Source organism: Haliaeetus leucocephalus, unplaced genomic scaffold, assembly GCF_000737465.1.
Source record: "Haliaeetus leucocephalus isolate CR32 unplaced genomic scaffold, Haliaeetus_leucocephalus-4.0 Scaffold687, whole genome shotgun sequence".
In the NCBI taxonomy this organism is placed as follows: domain Eukaryota; kingdom Metazoa; phylum Chordata; class Aves; order Accipitriformes; family Accipitridae; genus Haliaeetus; species Haliaeetus leucocephalus.
In genome coordinates, this window is record NW_010973123.1 from 3060502 (window position 1) to 3080355 (window position 19854).

At 41.1% G+C, this 19854-nt stretch overlaps 1 protein-coding gene across 1 annotated transcript in view; it reads right to left on the bottom strand.

The window, feature by feature from the left end:
- Positions 1 to 19854, bottom strand: part of MCU (mitochondrial calcium uniporter) — a 95389-nt gene that overhangs the window by 8649 nt on the left and 66886 nt on the right. The window contains exons 3-5 of the mRNA XM_010580003.1: positions 5993 to 6062; positions 1919 to 2089; positions 868 to 972 (exon numbers count right to left, since the gene is read on the bottom strand). Of these exons, the coding sequence (XP_010578305.1) occupies positions 868 to 972; positions 1919 to 2089; positions 5993 to 6062 (346 nt within the window). The remainder of the gene's footprint in view (positions 1 to 867; positions 973 to 1918; positions 2090 to 5992; positions 6063 to 19854) is intronic.

Here is a 19854-nt window from a genome sequence, read left to right on the forward strand (position 1 = left end):
AACAATAACAGAACAGTAAGGTAGACAAAAATCCTCCACTGTGAGCCAAGCAACAAGCAGATCAACATTTCAATATCTGGTCCTTTTGGTTAAGTCCTCAGAGGGAAGTATAGGCGTGCAAGAACCTGGTGCTTTATGAAGCCTATAAAGTTGCCTAGGATAAAGAATAGACAGTAGATGAAAATACCAAGTTCCTGGCTCTGCCAGTAACCCTGGAGCATCTCAAAAGCTTCTTGCAAATTTTCACATCTTGAAAGTTACACAACTGTCCAAAGCCCATTATTTAAAAAGATTTTCTTATTAATTCAAAATAGGTTGGTTTCCCTTCCTATTTGATTCTTAGTAATCTAACTTTCTAAGAGCACAGTCTCATTTATTTCACTGTTTGTCAGCTAACAAAGTTTCAAGGTTTATTTGCAATTTTCAAAGTATCACACTTAAAAGGAAACAATGTTAACTATCAAGCGAGGGAATCATTTATTCTTCCAAATCAGATAATGTTAAGTTTCAATCTAATTCCCATTTTGTATTGTACTCCTTCAGAATGAGTTATATTAAATTACTTTTCAGTAGTTAGAAGAAAATTTATAAAAATTTAGAAATTAAAAGAAATTACATTTCTTCATTTATTCTTCTTACAGGGGCTACTAGCTTTGAGCAGAATGAATATTTGCTTTTCATCACTGACTACTCTGATTACTTGGATATCACTAAATTAGACTCCAAGAGCAGGATTAGAAACTGCATGGTTTCCTTCAGAAATAACTCTTCACGTTCTTGAACAAGTTAATAAAGCATGCTGCAATTGAACAGGGAACTGCATACTGAAATTTATTTCTGACGTTTACCAGAACCAGGCTGGTTTACCTCTCTTTGGTGGTCTAACATGGTACGTGACATCATTAATGATCAGTTTGAAGTCATCCAGCAGAAGCAAATCTATGCCTGTGGAGGAGGCGACACGTGTGCCATCTGTAAGGCAAAGAGACGACTCATTAAACAGTAGAAACAAAGTACCTAAACGTGCTGTGGTTAAGTTGTAATGCCATTCCAAATCCAGTTGTTGGACTTCTACACTTTCCCACAGACAATACTCTTTGTCAAGATGGATATATATACACACCCACACACACACACTGGGAGACCTTATATGGCAAAGACTAGCTGAGCTACATATGCAGCAGCTTTTCTACATCTGTGATATTTGGGGTCATCTTATAAAAAGCAGCTCCTTTCATCCCACACACTTTTAATGTTTTACTATGTTTTGCAAAACAATCCACTTAAGTAACCTTCATCTCTCTCCACTGGCATTAGAAATTACTTCAATCTCTGGTATTGGACAGCATTGACATCACTAACCTAGCGAACACCTCCCTCCAAGGCCAAGACTTAAGAAAATAACTGGCTTTGATGGCACTTCCATAAGAAATCCTAACAATGTTTCAGAGCTTTGGTGGCTAGCAGACACAAAACAACTGAGCACAACAGTGAAATAAGACATTAAGTGAAACATGACTGAGTTTTCATAGCTAAGCAAGATACCATTTCCCTTGTACCACCTTATACAGCCAGTTCCTTACAAATCCTTAGAACCTCTACATCAGTTGCATAGCTTGCATCTTTCCTACTAAATAATAGGAAACTCACCAAAATCACCTCCATTAGGACTGATGTCTGTAAGCTAAGCATCAGGCATGTTTTCCTGCTCCTTCACTCTACAGTCAGATTTCCTTGACAGACCTAACAACACAGGGATAGCTAACAATAGTCTTACCCTAGGAATGCCATTTCTACCTTCTACTTTTTCAGGAATGTCAAAGAACTCACACCATAGCAAACTTTTACTTGAAAAGCAAGAAGCTGGATGAAAATAGCTGGTAAGCAAGTAAATCAATTAGTTTGTAAACAACAGTACCTGCTGAGTAGATTGCAACCCGATCTATTCCTCGGTCCTCTGCTTGCAGCTGTTGCAAGAACACACCAACAGAGTCTGAGATAGGTTTAAGCGTGAATTGGCAACGTTCACGCCGGGATGGAAGATTCACAGAAATCACAGGTAACCCGTTTTGGTAAACCACTGTTACTTCTACAAAGAAAACAAAAATACAAGTTTACCGTTAAAAATTAACAGATCTTCTCATAATAGCTCTGTATTTGTCCCATGGAGAAAGAGGTAAACATGGTTATGAGCTGAACATAAAACAGACTTAACTTTTGGTTCATCTTTTATCAAGAGATATGTCCACCAAAGAAAAACCGAGGGATGTCTGAGGTTTTCACTCTCGTTAACTTGGCAGTATCTATTAAACTTTCTGTGCTTTGTGGAAAAGTAAAAGATACTTACTCTAAGCACAATCATATTTATACTAAAGGCAACATGGTATCTAAGAGCCACAACACGGCAGCACAGTACATTTTGGTTAGTTTTTGAGAATAGCAGTATTTTGGACCATATAAGACAAAACACTGTGCAATTTATCAGGATTTATAGCCCAGAAGACAAAGGCAGACTGTGTGTATTAGGAAACATCAAGGAAGGACCTACTTCAAACCTTTTTATTCTTGTTTAGTTCTGGTTTCCTCCTCTTTGTCCTCAGGCAACAAATATTTAAGGGAGCAGTCAGGAGTATGAGGCTGTAGGAACAGCACTCTGAGTTTAAGCTTCAAGGTCATTTCATCTAAAATTCATGGGATCAATACACTTTGTACTTCAGAAGATAGACATTACTTCTTAGGTGTAGATAAAACAACATTTTCCATTTCTTTAGTGCTGTCAGGAGCTTTTTGAAAAGCATTCCTAAGGATTTCAGCACACCTTTCTAAAATTTATGGTAGTAACCTGTACGAACTGTAAGCTAGCTATTATTTTACTGCCAGAAGGACAGCCCACTCTGTGTGCTTCAGGATATCCATACATAGAAAAGAGAAGTTAAAAGTTCGTATTCCCTAAGCCATCTATGGAGTCACAAACAGTCAAAATTTCCCCCAAGTGCAGCAGTTGCTAAGATATAGCAACACACCTAAAAGTGATTCACTTTGGATTGCTACGTATTTTTCTTATGTAAAAATGTAAGGTGGTCTTTATTGCACAGAGCATTTGCCATGTCTCAAGGACTGTGCAGTCGCACCCACCCACACCGCATCTGGCTTAGTGTTCCCGCCTGTTGTAGCTTTGGCCAACTACATGAACCACACTGTCTACTTAAACTCATCTAACTCATGTATTGACATGCCAAGTCAATTTAAGGAGCTAATTTAAGGGATGTTCATGTATGTTGAGAAAGGATGTACCAAGTACACTTTTACAAAGCCAGAAGAGTTCTCTCAGGCTGGTGAGTTGACTGTCACATGCCTTCATAAATTGAATCAAGCATACACAAAGGTTTTTTCCCCTCTTCCAGGGGATTGCTATCCAGTGCTGACAGGGGTCCTCATGTCATCTTTAAAGACTAGGTGGAAGCAACCAAGTACGGATATCTAAAAATGACTAAAGCATCCCAAGAGGCCCCAGTATTCAGAAGCCTATAAATGCCTATTCTCAAGACTCAGACACCTGACAGGACTTCAGTAGGTTTAGTGTTTCAAAGATTAAAACTCAGAGACAACAGTTAGATATTTACTGAAAAAAAAAAAGCAAACTGCCTATTTTTTTGGACAGTTAGACAGAATTTCATGCCCCTTATCAGCAGCTATTATGACACCAGCTATCAGATTTCTGCATTCTTTCACTCAAGTATTTGAACAAGAGACTGCTAAAAAATAGATTAGCATTACCTACACTTATGATAGCAGGCTCAAAAGGAATGATCAACATATTTAGAAGCTTAAAATAGCCACTTAAGTATTGAATTCATTAGTTCTGTGAGCAGCATATACAACATTAACTTTTGTACTGTTTACATAACCACAAGACATGAAAAACATTCTTTATTTAAAATGCTACCTTGATCATACAGGCAGTAAAACAGTTTATCATTGAGCAGAAGAAATAGCAATATTTACACCAACACTTTTCCATGTATCCCCATTGGTACAACACAACAACCGAAGCTCCACAACTGCCAGCTTTGGAGGAAGTGCCTACCAGCACCAGCCCTGCCACATTTTAATCCTCCACAGACCAGATGGAGACCAGTGATAAAGGCAATAGGTCAGGCTGCACTAAGAGTCATCAGCATTGATAGCACACACAAAACCTTTCTCAAGGATTTCCAGCTTAGGTGAAGTGTTAAAAGACCAAATTATTTCCCTTCGGAAGACCGGCTCAGTAAGTCTGGAATTACAACTGGTTTATGTTTTCCTTACAAAAAGCTTGTACAAGTAATTTTCTAGTCTAATTCACCAGTGGGGAAAGTCCAGAATTCCAGTTTGATCTTCTCATCAACTCCCACACAAATAATGTCTGGTCAGATTTTTACTGCATTAGCAAGGGAAGAGCTCAGAGGCAATTAAAAAAAAAAAGGAGGAAAAATCCAAAGGACATGTCAATAACACAAACCTAACGGACAGCAACAGACAGCTCCAGTAAAAGTTATTAACACAACACTGCGATACGGCTGTCTGCCTTGCTCTTGTCTGCTCTGACAGCCCCATGGATTGCCTGCATGAGGGCAACTACAAGTTACTAAGTGGGCAAAGCATTTTAGCATTTCACTAGTTATAGAACTAACATTTTGGCTAATCTTCACTGATTAAAGTTTAAGCCAGTATTTAAATACATAGGACAAGTAAAAGAAAACAATTGTATAGAAGTGTATTTCACTTTACAGACACCTACAACCCAGCCAGGGATGCTGCTAAATAAGACCATGGAGGATTTTAAAAGCTTTACATGCTATATTAAGCGTGAGGTTGCTCTGAGGTATGAATTCCATCCAAGCACCACAAAGTTTTGACTCAACCATATGTGCACCAGTAACACTAGTCATTAGTATTTTCTAAAGATTTCTGTTCTTGCATTAGAACACCTTAAGCAATACCTTAGGCCAAAACAAAGTACAGTAAAAAAAAAAAGGGTGTGGCCAAAGAAGTCAGTGTTGAACATTTACTACTGGTAAAGGTGAAGTTATTGGAAGAAAGAATGAAAGAAATATTCAAGCACAATATGAGGAGAGATAAAAATCGAATCAGGCAAGTAGCTACGCACTTACACCATCCTCTCAACCTTACATGTGTCCTCTACACTTCTACCTATTCAAGCCTTCAGGTTTTTGTTTCGAATTCTCCACAGCAGTCATGTTCTCTTTGTGTTTGCACACACTCACTATCCTGGCAGGGGAAGCAATTGTGCCAGAACCTCTTACTTTATTAGCTTTCAGGCTTTATTAACAAGCCTTAACGAGGAGAGGATCCACTAACCACTTGTCAGTCAGCATAAGTGCTCTAGTCTTTGAGCACAGCACGCAGATGTTAAGGAGGCAGTGATCTCAAAGCTGCTTGTTTCCTCTTTGCATTCTAGCATACTGAGATTTTAGAAGTTCCACCAGTGCATTCTTTTGCTTTAGGACAACCTTTTCAAAAAAGCTTAATGTCTGAGCTGTCCCAGCACTTAAATTAAAGAACAAAATTGCCTTGGCTTCACAGCTTATTCACTGCAGCAAACAGTGCTTTCAACCATTTGAGCAAGTAGCTGGTATGAACTGCACTTTTGTTACATAAATAAAGTTAACAGGGAACACAGTACCCTGAAAGGTAGGCATTACACAGACCTCACGGCTACATCAGGCAAAAGCCTGGCAAAAAAATTTGGACAGTTGCACGCAATTACATCTTTCTTTATAAAGCCTGTCCAGTTTTGTAAGGACAATTATTAGAAAAGTTGGCCATGTCCTTAGTTATTCTTGACTGACTTTGTTCTCTGTCACTTCCTTAGTTCAAAACTGCATTACCTCCTAGCCAAAAAAGCCTCAACCACAAAAGGGGTCAGGGAACCTGATTTAAGTTAGTGAATGCCAAAGTGAGCCAAGAGTTTCTCCGTGTCAATACTCACCATCAGAGGGCACTACCGTACTGCAATAGACCACTCTCACACTCTGCCAAGGAGAAAGCCTCTGATGCACCTAGGAAAGACAAGCACAGCAAAAAGGACAAATGTTCAGTGCCGCTCGTCTGGCAGAATCACACCCCAGTGCCACCTCCTGTGTCCCGTCCCCGTCCCCCCCCCCCATCACCTACCCCAATGCCTGCGCTAGGCATTTCCTCCCATCCGCCGCAGGGGTAACCACAAACCAGGAGCGCCTGTCAAGAACAGCCTCTTCTCTCACCATCTGCCACCCAGTAGGGTTTCCCCCCTCAGCCAAGTTCACCTCTACACACCTCACTCTCAACGCACGTAGTTTAAAGTGAGACTGTATAACAGAACAGCTGTGATTTTATTTTTTTTCCTTCCTTAATGTAAAATGTATTTTTAAAGCCACATGGAGTTAATCAGTTTTAAGAAATCAATTTAGATTACTACACAGGCATGGAAAGTGGAAATCACATGAAAGCATCAGTCTTTAAAGGTTAAAAAGTTTTAGCCTAACAGTGGGAGAGGGTTAAGGAGTCGTGGATTAAGACGTTCATTCTCTTAGGTCGTTTCCTGTGCTGATGCTTTTTTTTTTTCCCCTGTCCTTGCAGAGTGATGGAAGCCAAACTCTATGATACAAGTAGTAAACGTGCCTGTTCATAGAAGAACAGTTCAAAATAATAAACCCCAAAAACTGTGATAGTGAGCTATTTAAAAAAAGAGCCCAATAAGAAGAAAGTGCATGAATGGTTTATATGTTCTGCAACCTTGTCAAAGGACTAATTTGTTAATGAAAATCTAGAATCAGACTGATTTAAAGTCTGGCTACAGTTAGTTACATACTAGTCCAGTTACATACTAACCCTCCCCCCAGCACTGAAATTACAATTCTGGCACAAAAAAGCCCAAACTTAAAAAATAAGGCACAACACCAGCTCTCATCTGTCTACAGTGGTATATATTTCAGTGACTAGCACTCAGATTTTTTAACAGTTGCAGTCCAATATGGGCACTCCTATGGTCTGGGATTTTTTTTGTTTGTTGATTTCTAAAACACAGCTGTCAAACCTGCATTTCTGTAAAGGTATCTCACAAGTAACACTTGTTTTTTCAAGGAAATTTCTAATGGAAGTTTGCAAACAAAACCCAGGCTGTTGATTATTTCTCTGCCAAATTGTCCAGACCTCCGTATTTGGTGAGGTTGCCTTCAATAATCTACTTAAAATAGCTTTTATCTGCTAACTTCACTTTTCTTCTGAAGTGGGCTATGCAAATCGAGGATAGTTTCAACTACAGTAGTCTTTCTTGAAAGCAGGACCTATGGCCCAGGTGGCCAGTGCATTGACAGCTCTGGTAATTCACTCTCATTTGTGCTGTATTTACACTCCATTTTTCTCAGTCTTGACAATGAAAATAAGTCAAGTAATTTTCAAGTTTTCTTCCTTGCAACTGCATTTTCAGCTTCCCACAGTCAAGTCAAACAGGCTGCTAACAGGAAAAGAGAACCAGGCATTAAACCACTGTAACTGAACTTAAGTGGGAAGAAGCTGCGTGTTTTGGCAAAAGTAATGTTTAAAAAAAAAAAAAACAAAAAAACCCAACACACAACCCTATGTGTTGGGAACCAAAGGGCAAATTTGCCTATTTACATTTGAAAAATGGCAAGTTTTCCAGACTGACAAACATCCATGTGCTACTGCTGAGCAACCAGGAACTGCCCCCCCCCCCCACCTGAAGAAAGACAGGTTTTAAACTCAAAAACACCCAAGCAAAACACAGATACAAACTCACATACTTGACAAATCAGGTTCTGCTGTCTTGGCATCACTTCTATTATGAAACAAGTCAGAAGCTTCAATGATCAGGAGCCACACCACATGTAAGCCAGTTTTCAGAACCAAATTTTCCCTGAGAAGGGGAAGCCTTTATAAGAAGTTTAAAAAAAAGACCTTTTCCTATTTGAAAGCAGCAACTTCAGTTTTAATCCTTCTAAAAATAGCATCAGACCAGATACAATAGTGAGTGGGCAGAATTTATACAGTGAGACACAAAACCTTCTGTAAGAGAGCACTACCACAAAACACTGTTTATATACTTACTTTACCCGATCCAATGGCAGAGCTGGCAGCTTCAGATAGGTACATTTCACTGCTTTACTCTTCCCTTTTACATGGCATTAATCACCTATTTTTTAAATATTGCACATCAAGTGACTGCCTTTCTACCAGATTCGCACAGCAGCCCAAAAATTTAGTAGCAGTTTTCAGAAAATCCTAAAACCCAATAAACCCAGAGTTATCTCATTGCAAAATGGCTATATAACTGAAAGATATTATCAGCTAGCATCTGCAAAGACTTTACCTTAAGGCCATGAGTATTTCACAGGTATAAGCTAACTCCAGAAGTCTCCTGCCCTCATACAACACAGGCAAGAACAGGGGAAAAGGTAAAATGGGTTGAAAAACAGGGCACATTAGGTGACTCATCAAAAAGCTAAGGTGTCCCCAGATTCAACCTCTTTGACAATTCTTTCACCCTGATTCAGGTCTGAACCAACTATTTCATTAACCCCACAGCAGTATGCTGCCATTTACAGGAATAGACACTGGTTAACCTTTACGTATCTGTCACTCTTGCAGTTCTGAACTGCGCCTTGATACATGCTGCTGCTAGAAATTTCTTATCTAAGAAAACAGTCTCTACTAGTTGGCAAAAGAAGAAAGGAACAAATGCACTAAAAGTCAGCAGAGACCTAAATCCCATCTTCTGCCATCCAAGGTTAGCAAGAGCTTAAGGAATCATCAATCATTTTTATTCTTGAAGGGCGGCTGTTGTTTTAAAATTGAGATGGACACAGACATCTGAACCCTTTATCCAACGTCTGCAATTCAACAGCTTTATGTAGCTATGTGCCAGCAGGCTGAAGCTCAGGACTGAAGCAGTGCGGGACAGAGGAGAAGAACTTATCTCAAGCTTTGCTGACCAGATCTCATAGTTGCTTGCCTGCAGACAGTCAACAGCTTACCACTTCAGCAGCAAACGCTGAATAACTACATCCAGGTTTCAGTTGAGACAGACTTGTCCACTACTTCCAAAATAAACGATACTTGGAGTGTGAAAAGCACCAAAGCCAAACCACTGAGATCAAAAGCTTTAAGCATCAGAGTAACTTTCTGGGTCTCAAGAGAATATATGCAGGAATTCACTTTTCACATGCATTCGATCCTTCGTTTCCCACCTTTGCAGTAAGATGCACGTTAAGAGGCTTGGCGTTATGCAGCAGCTTCGCTCCCAGAGTGATTAAAAGAGCAAGAGAAAAAAAAAAATCCCAGTCCTTTGTCTAAAACACTTCCCCCAGCCTTGTCAAGGTCTATATTGGACAATCCAAAGGTAACAATAACAGCATCTCTGTAGGTCCTAACGTAGCTATCTGTTCTATATGGGTGACAAAGTTAATCAAAGCCCTACTGGAAGAAACAGCCTTTTAGCTACCAGCAAGTGCTCTCTGACGGGAAAAGAGGGAGCAATCTGGTAGAGCTCATGTTCTGCACTTCATGTAATTATCAATAATAGAATGGTAAAAACTTTTGGGTACCAAGTCTCCAAACCCTAATTAAAATCAGAAAAAAAGTCGTACAGAAAAAAAAAACACCTCAAGCATGGAAAAGGTTAATATCTTAATCTAAAACACACATAAAACATGCTGCTAACTCATTACCTGGAGTACCAGTGCAGCAAAAGCTGCAGAGCTTTTGTGAAAAACAGAGCATTCTCCATGTAAAAATTTCCCACCATGAGTGAAATCTTTAACAGATACATTTGCAAGTGCCAGCTGCAACATCTATTTTACAATTTCTGAAAGGCCTCCTCCTTTAAATGAGGCTGCTTTAAGTCACACATGAAGCAGCTCACCTTTTCCAACAAGCAACTGCTATTTTCCTTTCTATCCCAGCTTTCACAGCATGAAAAACTGAATGTCTTTCCTGGCTCTAACACTGGTTATCCTAAAAACTCCTGGCCAGCATCTCAGTGACAAAAATTGCTGTGAGCTTCCCTGAGCAATCACAGTAACCCAAACCACCCACCTCAAAAGTGCTGAAGAGCTCCATTTATCAATCTTTCCCTCACTTCAGGGCTCCAACTACTTCTGCTCCTGTACTCAGTCTGCTACATTTTAATCTCTCTGAAACAGTACTCTCATCATAAGTTATTGGATCCCCTTTTGTCCTCCAATTTTTGCTTACCCCTCACACCAGCTGTATTTGCAAAGCAGAAAGACATAGAGCAAAACCGTGTCCTGGCCAGAAATCTGCTGTCCAAGCTCCATGATGTGTAACTTATCAGAACAACTAATATTTTTGCACCAGTACGTAAGCTCCTACTGGATTTAAGTACATAACAGTAACTGTGGTGGATTGACTATGGCCAGCTGTCCAGCCAGCTGCTCTCTCGCTCCTCTCCTCAACAGTATGGGAAGATGCAAGATGAAAAAGCTCATGGGTCAGGATAAAGGCATGGAGATGTCTCACCAGTCACCCTCACTGGCATAACAGATTTGACTAGAGGAAAGTTGATTTACTGCCAATTAAAGGAGATAACAGCAAGATACAGACAGAAATTAACACACCTTCCACCCACCCCACCCCTTTTTGCAGGATCCAACTGACCCCTTCATTGCCAACTCCTTCCCCCACCTTGAGGGGTGCAGGAGAATGGAGGTTCCTTCTAGAAACATCCATGCCACAGCCCATGAATACCCCATGCTGGAACAGAGGCAGCAAGGGAGCCTCTGCCTCGACATCTGGAGCACCTCTCCTCCCACCTCCATGCTTGCAGGGCTGTTCCTCACACTTTTTTCCTCATTCCTCCCCTTTTTCCAGCATCTTTCCCCTTTCTTACCTCAGATTCTCCAAGGCACCACCAGCAGGGCTGAGGGGCTGGGCTGTGCCCTGCCAGAGCCTAGCCAGAACCTGCCCGGAACCGGCCAGAACCAGTCTGAGGTGGCTCCAGCCTCTCCTCAGAGACCCCTCAGTCCCTGGGCACCCAGTACAGCAACTATTAAAGCAAAGTTTGCAAATAAAGTCCTTCACGTATGAACCAATGCAGGGGTCTGAGCACAGACAGGACCTTTACAGTGTTCCAGCATGAAGGATGCCTACAGCAGTCCCTCATGTGGGCCTGAGGACAGCAAGGAGACAGGGAGAAGACATGATAGTGGCCCTTATGCTCACAATACCAGCAAAGAGGGATCCTGCTGCTGCCAGCACCCAGGCACAGCCCTGCTAATTTCAGATGCCTTCTTCAGCATCCTCCCTGGCTTCCTCAGAAACCTCCGAAGAGATAAAAATCGGCTAATCTGGCATCGGAGATCTCTGCCTGCATCTCTCACCCCCTTCTTCACCACCTCCATCTGAGACATCTGGACACCCTGGCCCACTTCCAGGATCATCCTTTAAAAAAAAAAAAAATTCTCAATCTTCCTCTGAAATTGAGCCCAACTCTACCAGGGATTTGTTCAACAGATCAGTAACCCTGTATGGAAAACCTTCTCCAACTTTTCGCTACAGTCTCTGGATACATTCGCATAGTTAATATTACGTTAAGTGTTTCCTTCAAGGCACACACTGTGCTTCTGTTTGAGAGCCTGGTACGCAATAAAACAGCATTTGCTCTTGCAAGGGTAGCACTCATACCACACCGCTTTGCTGCCCTGCAACACGTTGGCTTGCAAAACCCCCAAACATTTGACCAGAGAGGGGAGCATGGCGGGGAAAGCCCTTGTACCTGGGAGCCATGCTCCTGCAACATGCCTGCAGTGAAGGCAGGAGGAGCCCCACACCCGAGCACAATTTTCTCCCCAGTTTCCAACAAGTCCAAACTGCTGCCTTTTTAAACCATACACTTTGACTCCCAGGACCTGAGCACTTGCCTGATTAAATATCACTGGCTTGAACTCATTTCTTTCTCTCTTTGCCAGTATGCCCTTGCTCACATCCCACTTGAGAGGTCAGATTTTGCCCTGAAAAGAACATTTCGCACCTGCTGCCTCCATTGGGCAATGTTTCTGTGGATGAAGGTCAAACAAACAAGAACCTGTCTGAACTATAGTGCTATTCTATTCCTCTTTGGTTTTGTTTTTCCTTTTTTTCTTTTAAAATCAGGCTGAGGAGATGGACACAAAAAAGGCAGTGCCAGTAAGAAGTGGGAAGTGTTCATCTTGGCATTTGGAAGCACTTTGTACGACCTACACATTAGCAAATGGTCTTCATTTGCCACACTTCTCCTTCCTGCCTGAATTCTCTCTTCTTCCAGCATTAGTACAGAGCTTCATCACATCTGCTAGGAAAGGAACATAAACAGGAGGTAAGCTATAAATATTCCCTTCTCATCCTGCTTCCTTTGCCCATCTGGCTAAAAAGAAACAGGTAATCCAGTGTCCAGGAAGAGGTAGGGGCAGGAGCAAGGAGAGTCATTCTTTACAGAAAATGGAGAGAAGGGAAAAAAAAAAAAAAAGACGAAGCAACTGCTCATTGTTCATTGTGCCTTTCTCTCACGTGTTACTGCTGCTGTGGAGATGCTACAATGATGAGTCTTGTAACAGGAACATCACTGCTTTTGATGGCTTTGATAGAGCCTTTTGGGGACAAGAGAGGGAAGAGGAGATAACGAACGGGAAAAAGTTTAACAGACATTTTAAGCACATTGGTCAAGCAGTCTCTACTGCCTTAAACAGGTGCTTCCCTTGACACCATCCACATGACTTTTCCCCCAACAAAAAAAAACTCAAAACAACATCCCCCCCTCCCCCCGAACTAAAACCTTTTCTCAGTCTATATTCTTAGTTTTATTGCAAATGTCAACAACTTACAGGGAATTACACTATTCCTACTTTACCTGAAATGGATGACAGACGCAGTACATCAGACCGCCATACTCCCTCTTTCATCCAAACTTCTCCCAGTCCTTCCTACCTCTAGCAGGCAACTCGAAGTGGAGCTGTAACATCTCCCCTGCAGTTTATGATGCCAGATCACAGTTTCACTATGAAAACATTTTTGCTTTACTGGAGTAGGATGGTTTGAATTCCATTTCTTTAATACAGCCCTCATGGTTACTGAAAAAAAGCTGAGAATTTTAACTCCCTTACATTCTTAAGGCTTGAAAAACAGAAACCAAACAAAATAGCATGATACATTTAAGCCTGTGTCAGCTTTGAAACCAGAGCACAAAAACAAGGCAGAGCTGAATTCCTTACCCTAATTTCCAGATTTGTTACTTAAGTCTTCCCGAAAATGATGGTACCTCCCTTCTAAAATTAAAGGGGCTGCCAACGCTGGTTTAAAAAGCAGTTTGAAGAATTTAGTGAGTTCTGATTCCACCGATTTCAGGGTTCATGATTTTGTCTCCCTCAGCCACTCACAACTGAAAACTGTATAACCAGAGAGAAGAAATCAGATGGATTCCCCTCAGTGTTTCCCCCAGGGCAGTTTGCTGTTGTTCTGTTGTTTAAGCTTCTTTGTTCTTCTTTCTCTAGCACTTACCAACCCCATTAGGCAATTCCTTTTGTCTTTGTTATAGCCAGTTTAAAAGAAGAGCTCTTACCCCTCTTCTCCCACCTTGCCACCATACTGCATAAAAAGCTTTCTGGTGAGGAAAGAGCAGCTTGCTGACACATCCCTGGCACTTAGAACACCAAGAATGAAACAATAAGCAGAGTTATGAAGTGAGATTTCCACAAGTGCAAGGAAATTCCTTCTACCTCAGTACGTGCTGGGGAGCAGCCAACTCTCACTGGTTTTCCAGGGAAATAGAAACGAGGAACCTTGCTTTCAGCTCTTGAAAAGAAACAGCAGGCTCTTGCAGACTTTGGAGTCAGCATCAGCACACGTACAGTTTCAGAGAAGCTGCACACTCGGAAATACAAAGACGTACAACATTCTGCAAGCCACAGCAGCCCAGTACATCCCAGTACTGGGGGAGTCCTACACCATCAATTCCCTCCTCATTTTCCTGCAGGAAAGAACACCATGAAAAAAAAAAGTCTCATCTCTCTATCTAACCTTACCTGGGTTTGGTCCAAAAAGGGAACTGGTGGAGCAAAAATGTAAGCTGACTTCATGGAGGAGTGCGTGAGACAGTACGAGGCAGTTCTTTTGTACCCATAAAAATCACATCAAGTCAGTCCAAGCATTAAAGAGAAAGAGTAGTTCCTTCTCTCAGATTATGAGCCTTACAGGGTAAACTTGGAGACTGAATTAGCTTTAGAATTTAACCCTTTATGAGGCCCTTATTTGGGAAGTTTAAAAGTATTGGCCAGAAGTGTCAGATAAGTTTTACATATACTCTCCCATTCAGACGTTCAGGTCCTAAGACAAAACACATAGGTTCGCTAAATGACTACAAATACCTGTGGCCAATTAACATTGGCCAGGTTTCTTCTGTAAGAAATACTAAAGTGTAGGACATTCAACTTGGCATGCTTCCTTGCTTTCTACATTCAGTTTGCATCAGTTCACTACCAGGTGTGATTAGTACAGTAAAGATTAATCCTTTTGCTAGTCCAACACAAGTCTTATCGTGAAGCCCTAGAAAAATCTCCATTTGATTAAGGGTGGATGCCTGACATTTTTCCCCTAGACATGCTATCTTCCATAAGGATTGTTACTGTGCAACTCTGGCTTCTAAATTACTTATGTTCCCTGGCAAATTATTGTCATACAAGAACAACAAAATAAAACGAAAAAAAAAACCTCCAACAAAAATATGAGTATTTTAAAGCCATTAAAAAGCATTGTTTCATTGTGCTACCAGACCACAGATCAAGGAAACTTACATGCAAACTTAATATCCCTATATGTTAATGTTTAATATCCTTTACTTAACGATGTACCTTGTACCTGACTATTTCACAGGATGGCCTCCCACCTCCACCCTGAGAGGGGAAATGGTGCAATGCTCACCTACCGTGTGCCATAGATACGTGTCTAGAGAAGGCAACTCAGCAGCAGTTAAACGCAAGTGAAAGGCAGCACTCTGCAGAGACATATCTTTATTGACATACTAATGAAGTGCAGTAAGAACACAAATATGCTTATTGTGAACCTAATGTTTAAATGGCATGTTAAATTCAGTTTTGAAGGTTTCCCAGTTCAGCTTTCCTCAGCTCATCTCACCTGGCCTCTCTGCAAGAGGAGGAATAAGAAACGGGGGTTGGCCCCTTCTGTACAGCACAAGGAACAGCCATATGGTACCCTGTAGCATTCTGTGTATGGTTTGAGAAACACAAACTTGGCAGTATCTCCCAAGGTCCTCAGCACTCTTGTGTTACAGTTCCACCCTGGCTAGCAAACGCACAGAAGAGCCACTTTGGTCCTGCTCCTCTGGAGGAGCCAAGCATTTATTATTTGTGGGACTGCTTCCCAAAACCCTGTGTTCCCAACCCCGGCAGCAAGTGGGTCTGACTGGAACTCCAGTGCCTGCACTGACCACTTCATCATCAGTCATCTCTGGAAAGATAAGGAGGAGACACCAGACATCAAAAGGTTTTTATTTAATTGACCACTGATAAAGGGAATGACTGTTCCCGCATCTCCTAGTAGCGCTCACTAGCTCAGAGCTATTCATTTCAGCATCTCCTGCACAGAATTACTGTGCTATGAAACTGAACAACATAATTATATTTAAATGCATGAAAGCACAACAGAGGCACTAACAACTAATCAAAATTTCAGGAAAGCTAATAACTGAAGTCGATCATTTCATCTGACAGCTAGTGCTGTCCTCAGAGCAAGCTCAGTCATGTCCATCACCACTTCAAGCTGAGCACCGTGGGAAGAAAGGCTGAACACCCTAATAAAGGGCTGCTTCTCCCCATTTGGTGCCACCTCACAGCCTGCAGCCAGGCCCTCATCAGCACCAATTAATTCTGTCACTTCCTGGACCTCCCTCCTCTATCTTAGGGAAACTAGTTGAAACTGGGTTTATGGGCACATGCACCATGCACAAACACACCTTTAGTTTATATAATGATTAAGTCAAGGCATCTAAGTTAAATCACGAGTCAAAGAACCTTAAAGAAAAACAGACCAAAAAAACCTCTCCTACACGTTTTCAATGGTTGTCAAGTTATCCACTGCCAGTATATGCGATAAACTAGGATTATAGGGGAGCATTACGAAAGGAGTTCCCAAACATTTGGTTCCTTTTTGGTTTTTGGTTTAAGTATACTTTTTTCTACTAATTCTATATCATCCAGATCACAAGGATTGTTTTCATAGAATTTTAATTGATTTTTTTTTATTATTTCAGCTCAAGTATTTTTCTTTTGTTTTAAAAATCCAGAACACGACATTTACTGTGTTTATACCTCTAACCATCTAAAAATTTCTCTCACAGAAACTGTTGCAGCTTCATCCAAAGAATAAGACACAAGAAAGATCCAACACAAAACAAATCAGTTTTCAACGGCCAGTCCTGAAAAGCTGATTTGAACTGCTTGCCCAATTATAATCTGTAAACCACACATCAGAGATATGCTTGCAACAAACGGTTTGCAGTTCACACTTCTTTGCAATATGAACACTGAGGCTTAATTCATATTAAGAGACTGAGAAGCCTTGGAAACAAACCACTATAAAATGACCATTTTTCTAATCATTAAGACCATTTAAGAATCAACAGCCCTGGGAAAAGAGATTATCCTGGGAGAAGGGGATTTGGAAGGGAAAGTAATGGGATTTCTTTGGCTAGGTCACTTACTTAGAGCTTTTCCGAATCAAACTGGGTTTAGTATATTGTGATAGGTGTTCAGTGGCCTAGAAGGCAGCAATTTACAATTTGGCTCTGAATTATACAAGCTGTCAGAAACACCTTTTACAGTTTGTATTTTCATTGACAGTCTCAGCTAGTTAATGAAAACTGAATCATTCTTCTAAAGAAAATTAAATATACACATGAAACAGAGCAAAAAAGCCTCCGTGGAAAAACCACCAAGGGCCAGGCCTCAAGGTAAGGACTTCAAACATACGCTTTCAATCCAAGCAAGGAGACTGGCTCCACTCACGCAGAATAGGATACTCTCCATACCTTCTTTCCAAGAACCTTTTTAATGTTTTTTCACTGCAGTAAATAGGCCTGGGAACCAGGACTTTTCCTTTGATCCAATGCTAATTATTAAAGTTCTTTCAGCCTTGAATCCCAGGTTTCTTCTCCTCTATGGGGATAGTCTTAAGAGGCCAAAGAGCCCCCATCTGCCACCACGCAACTGTACCACCTCACACACATGTCCACAGCCTGTGCTAATGCAAGTTGGGTAAAGGCCCCTCAATTTCCCAGATACATACACTTCCTTCCAACAACTTCACCCCCTGCCTTGGTGTCAGATGGTGAGCAAAGAGACAAAAACCTTCCTGCCCACAACCACCCAGGCAGTACAAATTGTTACAGAACAGTCACAGCACTGGAGACAAGTTACACTTTTACTTGGTCATGCTGTCTGAATTACAGGGACTTCAGGTGTGCAAGTGAGAAGAGGCTAAACACACCAGAAGACTTATCAAGACCTTCACCAGAACCAGTCAGTCAGTTTGGGTCATTTCTTAACAAAAAAAGCTGAAGTCTTATACACTGAGGCCACTTCCCACTTTAAGAAACAATCATCTTAAAGCAGTTTCCATCCGAGTCTTGCTGTAATCTTATTTTAGCTGTACTGAGTGAACAAACAGTGGACAGAACAAGTTTCCACAGCTGACATACTGGTAGGACTCTGCTTTGTTCTCAAAGCTTATGAAATCTGCTGGGTTCACAGTTCTGCAGCCTTGTACTTGCACCGAGGCACAGCTTGCAACCATCTCCAAAATACATATCGGCAGACTTAGAAGATCCATATGTAAAGGAAAGGTGATTCAGGGTTAGGACTCCATTACAATCAGTTTCTTTCATCTCTGCCTGCTTATGCTACTTTGCTGGTGGGTAAAATGGATCAAAACAACTTGTAAGTGAACCACAATTAGCTGTCACAGCTGCCAGAGTCATGATTATTTCTAACTGTATCTGCTAAAAGCTTGCATGGCCAGAAATATTCTCATGAGACATTGAAAACAGATTCCCCTTTTCACAGTATTTTGGTTTTTTAGTATAGACAAAGCTTACTACTAAAACAAGACAGAAAGCAGAGCGGCATTACCAGTTAAGAGTTCAGGTATGAGGCCCAGACACTTCCAACTAAATAGTTTATATTTGCAGAGACCAAGTCCCCTGATAGCACTCTCAAACTGATTTAGATAGCACGCAAAGCTTCAGCTTTCTCAGCACAGCAGTGAGAACACATTAGCCTTTGAGAAAGCATTAAGAGAAGTACTAAAATAGCTGGCTGTAAGCAGTGCAAGTGGCTGTCCAGCTGAATGCTACAGGCAATTCCATAAAAGAGCTCTAGATGCAAAAAACAGAAAAAAGCAGTGGGAAAGCAGACCACTCTTTTAGACACACAAACCAGTAATACTTACATCAACCCCAGATTAAATGTAAAAAATCACTAATTTCTGAGGGAACACCATCATGACGGAAACCAAAAACATGCACAAAGCATGGCTTGAAAAGCAGTAGAGCTAGCAAAACAAGGAACACGGGTCATGGCCTTGCTACAACACTGCATAGCAAAACAGGACACTGCACCAACTGCAAACGGTATTATTTCAGAAATATTAAAACATAGCAAATCCACTCAGTCAGAGTAGATCTCACATGGATGACAAGAAGAGGTGGTTTATCCACAGACAAGCATGATTTCTGTGGTGGCATTTGGAATAACCTTGTGCTGTTATCAAACAAAAATCCTTTTACCTTGCCCTCTCCTATAGCGGTCACAGTGTATTTCAATTTAAAAAGGCAAGAGAGCCATCTCAACCTTGCACTCCTGTAATTCAAGAACATAACTATTATCTTGGGGAAAAAAAAAAAAAAAACATGCATGGGAAAAAATTAAGACCAAGTTACAACTGCAAGTGTTTGAATGCAGTCCGTGAAATCACACATGGGTGGTGGGCAACTGGCCACACCCTTCTCATCTTAGGACAAATGTCTTTTCCCCATTAGAAACCAAGGAAGATTCATTCCAATATGTCTACAGACAAGAGCAACAGAACTAATTTAAGTTCACCGTATATTTTGGTAGCACTGAGAGGTTCTCAGCATGCAACAGCTCAGAAGGTATTTATGAAGTTAAGCTGCACTGGCAAGACTGGGAAAACACTGGCCTGCTCCAGCCTTTCTGAATGAGACCTTCACCAATTTTAAGTTGTCATGAGCCCCTACTTGCACCAGGGGGCTGCTACCATCATATACAAAACACATTTTAACTTTTTAATTAATAACCACAACAAAGAGATACACAGTAACAGTTTTACAGGCTAGAATGTAGTCTGATAGCGGTCACTGGTTTGGAAACATTTGTAAGTCAGACCTATTCATCATGGCAGGCGCAATTTGTTATTAATATATACAGTATATTTAATAATAAAGAAGCAAGTTTGACAGACCAACATTACACAGTAATAAGTCTGATCAGTAATAACTGCTGTTCTCCTCGCCTTCTTCCTTGCCTATTGTAGAAAGGAAAGATGGGTTTAAATTTAGAGCATTAAATTTAATGAGTTTGACACCACAACCCTTTGGATTACCACAGGCTTGCCAAAACCTTCACCCTCCAAACCACTAAAAAAGTCAGAAATACATCATCTCCAAGACTAGTGAACAACCACCACCCTTTTGGTTTTGGGAGCTGGTGGGAAAGCCCATTGACAAGTTGGTTGGAAAGCACATGGCAGTTGAGGGGACTTCTGGGAGAG